At 43.6% G+C, this 14,888-nt stretch overlaps 1 protein-coding gene across 1 annotated transcript in view; it reads left to right on the forward strand.

The window, feature by feature from the left end:
• Positions 1-14,888, forward strand: part of MAP3K15 (mitogen-activated protein kinase kinase kinase 15) — a 145,113-nt gene that overhangs the window by 114,364 nt on the left and 15,861 nt on the right. The window contains exons 14-18 of the mRNA XM_010822151.4: positions 1,837-1,924; positions 3,717-3,850; positions 6,168-6,295; positions 9,374-9,504; positions 9,701-9,806. Coding sequence (XP_010820453.2) covers positions 1,837-1,924; positions 3,717-3,850; positions 6,168-6,295; positions 9,374-9,504; positions 9,701-9,806 — 587 coding nt within the window. The remainder of the gene's footprint in view (positions 1-1,836; positions 1,925-3,716; positions 3,851-6,167; positions 6,296-9,373; positions 9,505-9,700; positions 9,807-14,888) is intronic.

Below are 14,888 nucleotides of genomic sequence, written 5' to 3' on the forward strand. Positions count from 1 at the left end.
CAGCAGGTGCTCCATGCCCCTTCCTAGGCATTAAACCCATTCCCAGTGGTAATTATTGTGATTTCTATCATCAGTAGTTAGTTTTGCCTGTTCTTAAACTTCGAATAAATAGAACCATAAAGTAGGTAGTCTTATTTCTCACTTCTTTCTCTATGATTTCAGCCATGTTGTAAGTATTAGTTCATCTTTTTTTCCACTTTGTAGTATTCCACTGTGGATATATGTGACAGTTTATCTGTTCTAGTAAACATTTGAATTATTTCCAGTTTGGAGCCATTATCATCAAAACTGCTGTGAACACCCTTGTGCATGCCTTTCAGTGAACATATTCATTGATTTCTGTATAGTATGTACTTAGGAATGGAGTTATTGGATTATGGGGGAGGTTTATATTCAGCTTTGGTAGATACTGCCAGTACTTTTCCAAAGTGGTCATATCAGTTTATACTGCCACCGGTTATGTATGAGGGTTCTAGTTGTTCCATGTTCTCAACATTTGACCCTGTTTTTTCAATGTTATTGTGTTGAGTGCATACCATATGTTTCCTAAGAAGCCTGACTTATCACGTTTCCCAGCTTTCAAAGTTTAGAAGAAGTGGAGATGGGATGTGTTAGAGAGAAGAACATTTTAATGTTTTGTAGAAATTCCCTTAAAGTCTGCAATATTCTTCCCTGCTACCCTAAGAGAGAATACTGAATACAGACCTTCTGAGGCAAGTCATTTGTGTGCAAAGAAACAACTGCACAAGTTTAGGGAGTGGCTGATGTGGCTCAGCCAGCATTTGTGAGGAAGATCTATGGGTTAGAGTTGATATTAAGCTTAGTCTACATGAAGAGAACCATGAGGTTGTCTTATGCATGTCCTTCTCATCCTCCCCTTATGCAGGACCTTATTTGTCAGTAAGAGCTAGAGTATTGGCAGCTTGGGAGGCGATGGTCCCACTATCCTTCGTACTCAGTCACGCAGTTGTGTCACTATTCTTTTGTGACCCCACAGACTAAAGCCTACCAGGTTCCTCTGTCCATGGATTTCCTAGGCAAGAATACTAGAGTGGGTTGCCATTTCCTTCTTCAGGGGACTTCCTGACCCAAGAATCAAACCCGTGTCTCCTGTGTAGCAGAAAGATTCTTTATCACTGAGCCACCTGGCAAGCCCACCCACCCACCCCCACTGGCAATATCCTCAGCACTGATTAAATTAGCCCTGAAACACTGGTCTCGGGGCCAGACTTGAAGAATAATATAACACAGGGATACCTTTGAGGAATTACCAGTTAATGAAATGATTTATTAACAAGTACTAGGGGAAACATTGAGGGCACAAGAAGGAAAGACTTACAGGGACAAGATAGAATTATGTGTTTGGTTGGCCAAAAAGTTTCTTCTAGTTTTTTTTTCCATAAGATGCTACGGAAAAGCCTGAACAAATTGTTTGGCCAACCCAATACCTATCTAATGGGCAGTTATGCACAAAAGAGACTAATTCTAAGCAGTCTGTCAATGGGACCCCCATAAAAGAAGTCTTAGTTCAATATTATAAGTGAAGCATTTCTCATCGAGTTCACTGAAGGATGGGTTGCCTTGTGAGGTAATGAGTTCTCTGACACTGGGGGTATTCAAGTATGAATGCGCCACCCAGTTGGTGGGGATGCATATCATATGGGTATTTAAACTAGATTAGATAGCCATGTCAGAAGAGTACCAGGTCAGTTCACGGGGTGGAGTGATTGCTCTGTAACTTGTAGTTTATATTTAATCACAGTTTAATAAGGATAAGTTTGAGGTAAGGAATAGGAATAATCCTAGTTAACAGCATCTTTGTGATTGGTGTTCTAGGTTTTGCTCTTTGGTCAAAGAGATGATAGCCAATGGAATGGGCAGCACAGTGGAGCTGGAGGGAGAGACTGATGGGGATACCTTAGAGGTGAGTCGCAGAAGACCTGGAACATGGAAAAAGTTATTTGTTGTGCTTTTGATACTTAAATAAAACGTCCCGTTTTTTTGTGTGAAAGTTCTTTGTGTGTATTTTTAAGTAATCATTTATGAACAAGCTAGCAACCACTATTCATGACTGTCAGAGATTAAATTTAACGCATCTCTATAGAAAAACCTCATTACTTTGGGATCCCATCAACCAGAATGTGTAAGAAAAATCTGACATGGACTAGACTAAAATTCCCTTTGGTGTACAACTGACAGAAAAGCTTTTTATATGCTAATTAATAATATTTGTAAAACCACAAGAGCAATAGTTGGACAACTAGTAGCAGACTTTTTCATTTATGCCTGAAATGACTTTAGTTATATCTACTGCATATATTAAATATAATGATATTAATGTTCAGAAATTAATGTTAATTTCTTAATATTTAGAAAATAATATTCAGAAAGGATCACAGTACGCTTTTTTTGGACAGCATACTGATGGTTCACAGATACAACACCACTACACATGTGTTTAAATCTTGCACAATTTGTCAGACTTACCACTAATTCAGGTCCATGTAATTTAGTGAATTTTAATTATACTTTCAAGTGAGCTGAAATTAGTTCTTTGAGGTTTCTTTCAGAAAATATCAAAGGGATTCATTTTCATAATTGAGTCAGGTACTCAAATTCTTAGCTTAGAATCAAAGTTAGTTGTAAAAAGAACTGAGTGAGGCCCTTTGAAGGTAACAAATGTGGGGGCAGAGAAAGGTGGGAGATAAAAGCCTGATGTGAATGTCTGGTTGTCTGGCTGATGTCTGGTTAAATCAGACAATGATGGGACCCGCTAGTAATTGTAATTGTCGTGCACATCCCTAGACATGGATGGAAAGGGACACGTTTGCATGTCCCGTGCACTTCTGTAAGGAGGCATGGTGGGGCATAGAAAATAACAGAAAGAATGCCTGACTACTTCTGCTTTAAATAAATATTGCTCAGCCTGGAGTTCCGTTTGTTTTTATCACTGAGAAGAACGAACTGGAATGAAGCTGTACAATTTTTTGTTACTTTATTTTTTTTGCCACACCACATGGCATGTGGGATCTTGGTTCCCCAACCAAGGATTGAATCCATGCCTCCGCAGTAGAAGATGGAGCCCTAACCACTGGACCATCGGGGAAGTCCCACAGGTTTTTGATGATAAGATTGGGGGAATAAAAGAGCAATGCTAATGACAGATGGAATTTTGCAGTATGTGTTTAGTGCTAGATCTGTACCTCTAAGAGCAGGGGTGGGGCAGCATGTGTATTTTGTATGAAATCAGTTTCATTTGCCTTCAGTTCTTTTCTGGGTTATATATATATAGTAAGTGCTTGCTTTCCTGACAAGTTGATAGAGATCATGCAGGAAGGCACCTGTTTGTGGTACTCAACATGCTTGGGAGCATTTTTATTTTATTAGTCTTTTTTAAAAAAATTAATTTTTTCTTGGTATATAGTTGCTTAGAAATATTTTTAAAATTGCAGCATTAAAGTGGGGAGAGATCTACAACAGTTCAGCCCACCAAGTTACACATGAGCTATAGTTTTAAATTTCTTATATTTCATTTCATTAAACCATATTATGAATATATGAGTAACTGAGAACTCTACTCCTTGAAAGTAATTAATTAATGAAAAATACTTAAGAAATATAACCTGCCTGGTACTCAAATAATGTTATTTGTAAATTTTTTTAAAATTGCAGGACAACGTGTGGGCTTTTTTATCTCATTACTTTTTCTTCTATAGTATGAGTACGACCATGATGAGAAAGGTGAGAGAGTGGTGCTCGGGAAGGGCACGTATGGAGTCGTGTACGCTGGCAGAGATCTGAGCAATCAAGTGCGAATAGCCATCAAAGAAATTCCAGAGAGAGACAGCAGGCAAGTCGGGGCGGGCCTTCTGCAGCTGCCACCCCCATACCCCAGGTCCCGTGTGCCCCACTGATGGTGCACAGGAGGGAGTAAAGATGAAAGCTTTCTGTCATCAAAAATTTATAATTTTTTTTCTCATAAGGGTGATCTGCTTTGTGCTGTGCATATTGTAAATAGATCAAGAAAATGGAACAACTTCATTTACGTGCATATGGATTTCAGAGTCACATTTTAAAAGAAGACTGTAGTTTTTTCCCCACCCATCAGGTAGAAATGAACATTTTTACATTGATATTTGTTTGCCAGTATTTTAAAATGTGACTCAGTGCCTTAGTTCCCATTGTAACAATTTTAAATGGCTACGATGTATTCAGATGTATCATTGCAGAAAATGCGGTAAAAAGAAATTTGGTTTTTTGCAATACAGACTTTTTTCTGTACCCTGCCTTTCAACCTCACTCATAGATTTTAGAGTATTTTTTTTAACCACCAGTACTAGCAATTTATTTCTCATACATTTTTTAGAGTGTTAACTAAATGTTTATTCCATTTAAAGTTCATACGCCTCCTAATTCTAAACAAGAATGTGTTGACTGTCAAATGTTTTTGTAGAGAAGCAACATACACAGTAATGACCATGGTATTAGAAACAATAGCTCCCTGCTCCACAGACATGCTCTGACCATGTCTGCAATGTTGCCTTCAGTGATGAACGCTGATGGATATGTGCAAACATCTCTATATCCAGGGGCTCAGTAAATTATTCGGGATAGAGTAGAAGTGATTTCTAGCTGCTGTAGAACCCTTCATTGGGCTTCCCTGGTGGTTCAGTGGTAAAGAATCCACCTGCAATGCAGAAGACTCGGGTTCGATCGCTGGGTCAGGAAGATCCTCTGGAGGAGGAAATGGCAACCCACTCCAGTATTCTTGCCTGGAGAATCCATGAACAGAGGAGCCTGGCAGGCTACAGTCCATGGGGTCATAAAGAGTCAGACATGACTGAGCAACTAAATGACAACAAGACCCTTCATCATTTATTCTTTTATTTATTCATGTGTTCATCCATTCATTTTTAATGGGGTTGAGCATTATGATATTTGAATTATAGGGCAGGGTCTGAAATGAACTCGTCCACCTTCTAAGGCTAAGAAGGTTAAATGACTTCTCCAAGGACATGAAGAAACAAGACTAGGATCCAGTGTCTTGAATTCCTCGTCCAGTATTCTGTCTCTTATTTTCACAATGGATGGGGTATTACAGTTGTTTGTTGGGAGAAGCTGCTGGCATGAACAAATTGTCTGCTGTGACTTGACTGTAAGATGTAGGGCACTGGGGGGCTCTTGGGACGAGGCAGACAGTTATAAAGATGTAGTCTGACCTGGGTTTGAAGGTCCTTGTGTGCCATGTTAAGCAGTGTGGTTTCTGTTGAATATTTGTTTGTTTATCTGGCTGCATCGGATCTTCGTCGGGGCCTGTGGGGTCCTGTGCGCTGTGGCTTTGGATGTGGCATGTGGGCTCCAGAGAGCACAGGTTCAACAGTTGCAGCCTGTGGGCCCAGTTGCCCCGCAGCATGCGGGATCCTAGTTTCCTGACCAGGGATCAAACCCGTGTCCCCTGCATGGGAAGGCAGATTCTCAACCACTGGACCATGAAGGAAGTCCCCAGCACTGAGGTCTTTATGTGGACTTTGTGAAGGGAAGTAATAAGATGAAGTGTGTGTTTTAGGAAGGAGGATTGTGGCAGCTGGAGGAGAACAGACCAAAGAGGCCAGAGACTGAGGCTGGGAGAGCCATTAGGTGACTATTGCTGGAGTAAGTCTGCAGAGTTGTAGGAGTCTGGGTAAACTTGTCAGGTGAGTTAGAGAGCCATCTGAGGGGTTTGGATTTAAACACTCCTAATTGCCCAGGAACTTTATTAATTGGAGCTGTAAGTTAACTCTTTGACAGAGAGAGCGAGATGGTGGTAGGGGACAGCCCCCAGTAAAGTCAGAGGTGAGAGCACAAAGCAATAAAGTAGGCAGACTCTGGTTTTTTGGGGGAAGATGCTCGAGAATATCCGAGGAGACTCCTGAGGCTCGATCCCACCTTTGCGTATGCCGAGCCTCCTTCCTCATGACCTTTGTCAGGAGCGGAATGTCTCTCGCTGGCTCCCGGCACAGAGTAAGACTAGAACAGACGGGAAGCCGAGTAGTCTCCTGGGAGCCCAGGGAGAGAACATTCCCAGAAAGAAGGGATGGCCGGCAGCAGAGCAGGTACTGGCAGGACATGATGTGGACCCCAAGTCCCAAGGAGCTGGCAGGTGACACTGGCTTTGTTTTTGCTCCCAGGTACTCCCAGCCTCTGCACGAGGAGATCGCCCTGCACAAGTACCTCAAGCACCGCAACATTGTTCAATACCTAGGCTCCGTGTCCGAGGACGGCTACATCAAGATATTTATGGAGCAGGTGCCTGGGGGTGAGTGCTTGCTGGTCTTCTGGTCTCACACTGTGAAAATCACTGACAAAAATACAACACAAACAGCGTTATCCATCCTGCCATTAAAAAATGACAGCTGTGTTAGGTGTGGGAGGGCTTTTGTTTCCCGGAGGAGTCAGATGCAGATTTTGCAATGTCACATAAACAGTCCAGCCCTGATCTGGTAGTTCAGTCATCAAATATTCACTGAGGATCTGCTGCATGCCAGCCGCTGGGCCAAGCACTAGAGACATAGAGATGAATAAAGCATAGTCTCTGGCCTTGAGGCCTTCACAGTCTAGGAGTTGAAATATGCTTTGGAGGAGAGGGAACAGAGGTGTTTTTAATGACATTGCAAAGTAACATGTTGACTGTAAAAGTGAACAGCAGTGCTTGATCCACAAAGTCCCTGAAAACTGGCAGTAGTATGTGGGGGTAGGAGCCCTACCCGTCTGGAGCCCGCTGTCTAGTTTGAGTTGGTCCTTCCATCTGCAAGCTGTGTGACCTCAATTTTCTGTGAATAAATGAATTTTAAAATTAGAGTGTTAATAAGTAGTATAATAATTGAAGTAGTAATAATTATGGGAGTCATGACACGATCTCAGTGGCTTGTCAATTGGGTAAATGAGGTAATGGATGTAAGGCTCTCAAAATGGTACCAGGCAGAGAACAAGAACTCAGTAAGTGCTCATTTTAAGAAAATAATGATAAAATTAAGAATAATCTGAATGCACATCTAAAAACCTTGAAATCTGTATTCCATCGTTCATTCAACCCATAGTCATTAAGAGCCTGCCATTACATTAAAAGCCTAATTAACTTAATAGCCAGTCAGTTCAGTTCAGTCACACAGTCGTGTCTGACTCTTTGTGACCCCATAGACTGCAGCACGCCAGGCCTCCCTGTCTATCATCAACTCCCGGAGTTTACTCAAACTCATGTCCATTGAGTCGGTGATGCCATACAGCCATCTCATCCTTTGCCATCCCCTTCTCCTCCTGCCTTCAATCTTTCCCAGCATCAGGGTCTTTTCAAATGAGTCAGTTCTTCACATCAGGTGACCAAAGAATGGAATTTCAGCTTCAGCATCAGTCCTTCTAATGAATATTCAGGACTGATTTCCTTTAGGATGGACTGGTTGGATCTCCTTGCAGTTCAAGTGACTCTCAAGAGTCTTCTCTGACACTATAGTTCAAAAGCACCAATTCTTTGGCACTCAGCTTTCTTTATAGTTCAACTCTCACATCCATACATGATTACTGGAAAAACCATAGCTTTGACTAGATGGACCTTTGTTGGCAAAGTAATGTCTCTGTTTTTAAATATGCTTTCTAGGTTGGTCATAACTTTTCTTCCAGGTAGCAAGCGTCTTTTAATTTCATGGCTGCAGTCACCATCTGCAGTGATTTTGGAGCCCCCCAAAATAAAGTCTGACACTGTTTCCACTGTTTCCCCATCTATTTGCCATGAAGTGATGGGACCAGATGCCATCATCTTAGTTTTCTGAATGTTGAGCTTTAAGTCAACTTCTTCACTCTCCTCTTTCACTTTCATCAAGAGGCTCTTTAGTTCCTCTTCACTTTCTGCCATAAGGGTGATGTCATCTGCATATCTGAGGTTATTGATATTTCTCCTGGCAATCTTGATTCCAGCTTGTGCTTTATCCAGCCTAGCATTTCTCATGATGTACTCTGCATATAAGTTAAATAAGCAGGGTGACAATATACAGCCTTGACTTACTCCTTTCCCAATTTGGAACCAGTCTGTTGTTCTATGTCCAGTTCTAACTGTTGCTTCCTGACCTGCATACAGATTTCTCAAGAGGCAGATCAGGTGATCTGGTATTCTCATCTCTTGAAGAATTTTCCAGAGTTTGTTGTGATCCACACAGTCAAAGGCTTTGGCATAGTCAATAAAGCAGAAGTAAATGTTTTTCTGAAACTCTCTTGCTTTTTTGATGATCCAGCAGATGATGGCAATTTGATCTCTGGTTCTTCTGCCTTTTCTAAATCCAGCTTGAGCATCAGAACAAGACCCAATTTTCCCCTCAGTCAGTCTCTCCCATCAGGAAGCTTCCATAAGCCTCATACCCTTCTCCATCAAAGGGCAGACAGACTGAAAACCACAATCACAGGAAACTAACCAATCTGATCATATGGGCCACAGCCTTGTCTAACTCAATGAAACTATGAGCCATGTTGTTTAGGGCCACCCAGGACGGACGGGTCATGGTGGAGAATTCTGACAAAACGTGGTCCACTGGAGAAGGAAATGGCAAACCACTTCAGTATTCTTGCCTTGAGAACCCCATGAACAGTATGAAAAGGCTAGATTTTGAGGGTTACATTTAGGATGAAGTACAGTCTCTTCTTCCCTCAAGCTGCTCATAGCCTAAGCAGAGAATCTGAATTGGTGTTCCAGGTATAAGATCTGAGGATGACCACAGAGTTGGAGATAGATGTGTACCCCTCTTCTGAAGATGGAGAAACTGTGGCATAGCACCCCACTGTGTAAGGGAGACTAGCTGATGCCGAGGGCCTGGGCAGTGAGCTCAGAAACACAGGGTCAGCAGGTGGTGAAGGGAGGTCTTCTGGCCCCAAGGTTCAGTGTTTCATAGTGTAATAGGGGTGTAATATTAAGACAGTCCTGCCCCTGGGACCTGGCCTTGGGAGCTTCTCACATTGAGCACCGAGAACCCCAGCCTCCTATAATCCCGATCCCAGTTTCCCTCAGGGGCCCTTCACTCTGCTCCTGTCCACCTCTTATTTCAGGGTGAGATGCTGCTGCAGGACCTACAGTATCCCCCAAGGTGGCCTGGCTGAGTTTCAAGGGTCACCAGGGGTTCCTTCCACCCTCCACCTCTGGTCAGCCTCATGGGCTGGGTCTCATCCAGTCCCTTCTCTGCTTGCACATCTGGGAAACAGGCCATAAAGAGGGAAGAAAGACTGTGCATTTAGGCCAGATACAGTGATGTGGGTGCAAGTGCTTCCATCAGGTTAGAAACAGCACATTTTATTTCCCTGAACCTGTATACTTGAATTTTCATCACCCTAAGGAGCTTTCTGCTGTGTCTGCCAGGAAGCCTTTCAGCTCTTCTGCGATCAAAGTGGGGGCCAATGAAGGAGCCCACCATCAGATTCTACACCAAGCAGATCCTGGAAGGCCTCAAATACCTGCACGAAAACCAGATTGTGCACAGAGACATCAAGGTACTTGCTTGTCTGAGCCTCCGGGGTGTCGCTTTGCATCTCAGATCATGGGAGCTGCAGGCACTGTCAGAGGGGGTGGATTGAGCAGAATCTAGTCTTCCTAGAGATGCATGGCCCTTGGTTAAGACCCAAGTCAGTTTTACATGAGTTTGTTGAACTCTGTCTTTAAGCATTTGATGTTCTTCCTTTTCCAAAGGGTGATAACGTTCTGGTGAACACCTATAGTGGAGTGGTGAAGATCTCCGATTTTGGCACCTCGAAACGTCTTGCAGGAGTGAATCCGTGTACGGAGACTTTTGCTGGTAAGCAGAACAAAGCTTGCTAGGGGGTAGCCATCCTGGAGTCAGGCTGCTGGAGCCGCATTCCTTTGGGAGTTACTCACCGAGCACCTGAGTGCAACTGGTAATTGAAGTGGACTGTGTATTGTCCCCAACTTCAGAGGGTTTGAGCTCTGTCAGGATGACAAGCTCAGCCCGTTGCGTCAACCAGATTGCCTTACTTTCCACTTTGTCTTCCAAGGTTGAATAGGTGTAGCACTCTGCTTGAGGTTTTCCAACAAAATGGCAGCATCTCTTTTAAGTTAATAGCACATTATTCAGAATCGTGAGTGATTCTGAGTAACAGTACCCTTCAGACAACTTACCAGGACATCTTACTGGTCCTTCATAAAACTGGCCTGTTAGTTTAGGGAATTCTGGCACCTCATGCATTGATATGATGATTTTTCCAAGGGCAGTTGATTCTTATGGGGAATATGGTATTCTTAGCAGATTTGAACACTTATGTTTTCTTTGCTGTGTCAGTGATAGAATCAATTATGTGTTGCAAGGAACTGGATTCAAAGAGTGGTGTAAACCTGTGAGCTAGCTTTCCATTTACTCGACCAGTGAATAGAATGATGCTCAAAAGCTGCCTATGGCTTTTTGTTATTCCCACTTAAAAGCAAAACAGAAACTTTGATCCTTGAAAAGAAGAACTGATTTTGAATAAGAAAAGGTTTATGGTCCCCAAAGGTGTAATGAAAGGATCACAAAGCTCTTGTTTGATGGAATTATGAAAGCACTTACAATATTATCAGTTCAGTTCAGTCGCTCAGTCGTATCTGACTCTTTGCAACCCCATGGACTGCAGCACTCCAGGCTTCCCTGTTCATCACTAACTCCTGGAGCTTGCTCAAACTCATGTCCATCGAGTTGGTGATGCCATCCAACCATCTCATCCTCTGTCAATATTATACAATATTAAAGCTCCAGTATAAGCTATGAAAGGCAGATGACTGTGTTCTAGCCCTATAACACCAAGCTGTAGAGTAGACAGACTTTGCCTTAGTTTGGGTGAATAATATCTCAGCTTCGACAGACTTTTCTTTAACAAGAGAGTTGTTGTGTGTCAGCCACCGGACGCCCACAGTGGAGACTCATTCTCTATCTGAAGAGAACTTTTATGCATCAGAAGTGACTTCTCAGTTGTAACACCAGGGGAGGTACATGCACCTCAAAATGGGGAACTTTTGAAGACCCCACCAGAATCTCCCAAGAAGTGTATTGAATTTTCATTCATTTTTTCTGATAATTATACTTACGTATGTATATATATATATATGTATATTGACATGTATATATCAGTGAGTATATATGTATGCATGTGTGACTGGCATATTTTTTTTTTACTAGTCTAATTGAAATAAGTTTTTTTTTCCTTTTCTTTGGAAGCCACCAGTTAGCTTGGTAATATATAGCAAGAGGGGCTCTGATAGGGCAAGAAATTATTTAAAGACTTGAAACCCCCAACTATTTATCTCATAATTACCATCCCCAAGGAGGAAAAAAATTCATAAAGAAAACACATGTATAATTCATTATAGCATATCACATTTTCCCAAGTAATTGGCTTGAGGCAGGAATTTTGCATTGCAAAATAATGCAGGGGTGTTTGGGAGATAATAAAGAAGGGGTCTCATTTGGGGTAGGAAATTCCCCTGCATATAATTACTCTTTGCAAAACAGAGCGGTTCTGTAAAGGAATCTCGACGGCCTGGTGCCACAGTCCGATTGGGTGCAGGGGGACGTGGCAAGGCGTTTCTGCGCAAATGCCCAGAGGTTTTCAGAGCCTGGAAGGAGAGACAGAGGTTTCACACGACCTTATGGCCTGAAGTTCTCCCCTCCGGTGTTCCTCTGAAGGCTTTTCGCTGTAGCTGTAAACCAGCTATAACAGGAGGAAGGGCCATTATGACCAGGGTCAGCCCCCTTCACTTTTGGTTTTGCAACAGTTTTATCGAGGTTTAACTCACATAAATGTACCCATTAAAAGTGCACATTGTGATGGTTTCTGGTAAATTTTCCAAGTTGTGCAGCCATTGCTGCAAAGCAATTTTTGAGCATTGCCATCACCCTCAAAAAGGTGCCAGCTTACAGTCAACCCCAGCCGACCACCGACCTATTCTGTCTTTGTTTATGTAGATTTTCCCACTCTGGAGATGTCTTATAAACAGAAAGATACAATATGTGGTCCCTTGTACCCAGCTTCTTATGCTTCACAGAATCTTTTAGATGTTCACCTGTGCTGTAGCATGTATCGGTATTTCATTCCTTTTCTGGCTGAATAGCCTTCCATCGTATGGATAGACTGCATTTTGGTTTGATTTGTTTGGATCTGTGGCTGCATTGGCTCTTCCTTGCAGTGGGCTTTCTTTAGTCTTGGCGTGCAGGCTTCTCTTGCTGCAGCACTCAGGCTATAAAGTGTGTGGGCTCAGTAGTTGCAGCATGTGGGATCTTAGTTCCCTGATCAGGGATCAAACCTACATTCCCTGCATTGGAACGTGGATTCTTAACCACTGGGACCACCCAGGAAGTCCCTAGACCACCTTTTGTTTATCTATCTCCCAGTTAATGGCCATTAGATTGTTTGCCCTTTCTGGCTGTTGTGAACAATACCGCTGTGAACATTCAGATAGAAACCTCTGGGTGGAGATGCAGTTTCATTCCTCTCTGCTGGATACCCAGGAGTGGAACTTAGGACAGGAAGTCTCTCCTGATCTCTGGCTGTGAACAGCCTTGGTTCAAAGTCTGGCTCAACCACTTGCTAGCTCTGTGAGCTTGGACATGTTACTTAACCTCTCTGTGTCTCAAGTTTCTTCATAAGTAAAACAGAGATGCTCATAATACTTACCTCAGAGGGTTTTTATGTGGATTAAATTTATTGATATTGGAATGAAGCACTTTAACCACTACCCGACTCATAGCAAGTGAGGCTGAAGTCTGCATTAATGAAATAATTGCTCATTTACACTTAGAGCTGGCAGGAGCCTTTGAGAGAATCAGGTTTATGTGCATAACTAACGTGTTGAACCTGTTGGACTTAAAAGAGGTAATTTTAATTTTTGTCTCCCATGGTCCCTTATATCCCAGTCCTTTCCTGTGACTTTTCCAGCCACCCTTAGCTAACAGAAAGAAAGGCCTAATGACACTTGGAGAAGCAAACGCAGTCCGAATCCATTCACTGGAAGGGTTCCGGCTGATACCCAGGCATGTCTTGTTAATTGTGCTTTGCTTGGCTGCACTTCACAGATACTGCGTTTGTTTGTTTGTTTTTAACAAATTGAAGGTTTGTGGCAACTGCATCCTTAGATGACGGTGAGCATCTTTTAGTGATAGAGGATTATTTAACTAAGGTCCATACATTGTTTTGTTAGATATGATGCTTTGTTGTTGCTGTTTAGTCGCTCAGTCACGTCTGACTCTTTGAGACCTCATGGATCATAGCCCGCCAGGCTTCTCTGTCCATGGAATTCTCCAGGCAAGAATACCGCAGTGGGTTGTCATTTCCCTCTCCAGGGGATCTTCCCAACCTAAGGATCAAGCCTGCGTCTCCTGCATTGGCAGGCGGATTTATCTATTGCTGAGCCATCAGGGAAACCCCTGATATAATGCAACTGCACATTTAATCGACTGTAGTATAGTGTGAGCATAACTTTTCCATATGCTCGGAAGGCAAAAAGCTCCTGTGACTCACTGTATTGAGATACTCACTTGATTGTGGTAGTCTGGATTCGAACCCGCAGGATCTCAGAGTCTGCCTGTGCTCATCCACACGCTGGTCCCCATGCAAAGGGCGGACTCCTCGCCTCTGTCCCTGCTGGTCTGTGGTAGGGCCGCAGGGGTTGGGGTGTCAGCCTTGACTCCCTCCCTCACCTTCTTTCCTTCTCAGCAGCTGTGGGCAGGAGAAAGGGACAGGGAACATTTTCACTTGATGGGCACTGTTCTAAGTGGCCTCCTGTGCTCTGGGCCTGGCTGATGGTTGCTGCTAACTCTTTGCTGCTGGCTGCCTCTAAATATAACTCCAGAGTCCTCAGCAGGGGCCTGTCCTTCAGCTGACTGTCCCCTGTCCCCTCACCCTGATCTGTTACCCTGCACCATATAACTACCTCTCCATCTTTTCCTACTGAGGGAAGCAGGCCCTGAAAGGCTGTCTTTGAGCAGGATTCCCTTTAAAAAGACCCTCAAGCAATATGTCTACAATGAGTTCTACGTCTGGTGTCCAGGATTTATGCGCCTTTTACCTGCTGTTAAGAGGGTGTGGTGATCTCCCCCAACCACATATGGTCCCCGCTCTGCTGCTGTCAGCTGCTTTTGCTCCCATGGGAACCAGTCCTCTGTGCGGTGTCTTTGCTGGAGACACGTATATACGGGGCTCTGAGCGGGCCCCATGAGGAGCCCTCACAGGATCGGGGTGTGGAGGATGTGGCGGCCCATCCCTTGGGCAGGACAACTGGGTAACCCTGGAAAGGGTTGTACTGGAAACTGGAAAGCTGCACCTTACTTCTCTTTTCGCTACTTCATTAAGTTTTGAAACTCTGGGCTCTAATACTGTCCAGGGGCCTCTAGAACATGCTGACACATGTGGCCTCCTTTCAGGTGCACTTGTCTTGAGTGGATGTTGAGTTGCTTGAGTCACCATGGCCCCACAACCTTCTGGGGACAGCCCTTCCCCAATCATGTAATGGGACAGTGTAGACCTCCCAGGACCACTCTCTCTAAAGAAGTCACTTTCACCCCCATCCCCACCCCAAGAAGGTTTCTGTGGGTCCCCTGGTCACCTTCTTTTGCACCCGTGTAGGTACCTGAAGGATCATAGGAAACCCCCTAAGTGAGCCAGATGTAAGGTGAGCAAAATTCCCAGGATTGCTCCATTCATTTGCCCCACCATGGCATCTTCACTTGGTTTTCTCCACAAAAGCCAGCCTGTGATACAGCTCATGTACACCCACAACATGCATGCTGTCTGAAGGTGGTCCCTTGACTCTTAGAAACAGTTATGTGGATCCATCTCTGTGTCACTGCTGGCTGTGACTGGGTGGTTCCCTATGAACACAGTAATAAGTAAAA

The sequence above is a fragment of the Bos taurus genome, chromosome X (genome assembly GCF_002263795.3).
Source record: "Bos taurus isolate L1 Dominette 01449 registration number 42190680 breed Hereford chromosome X, ARS-UCD2.0, whole genome shotgun sequence".
NCBI classification, from domain to species: domain Eukaryota; kingdom Metazoa; phylum Chordata; class Mammalia; order Artiodactyla; family Bovidae; genus Bos; species Bos taurus.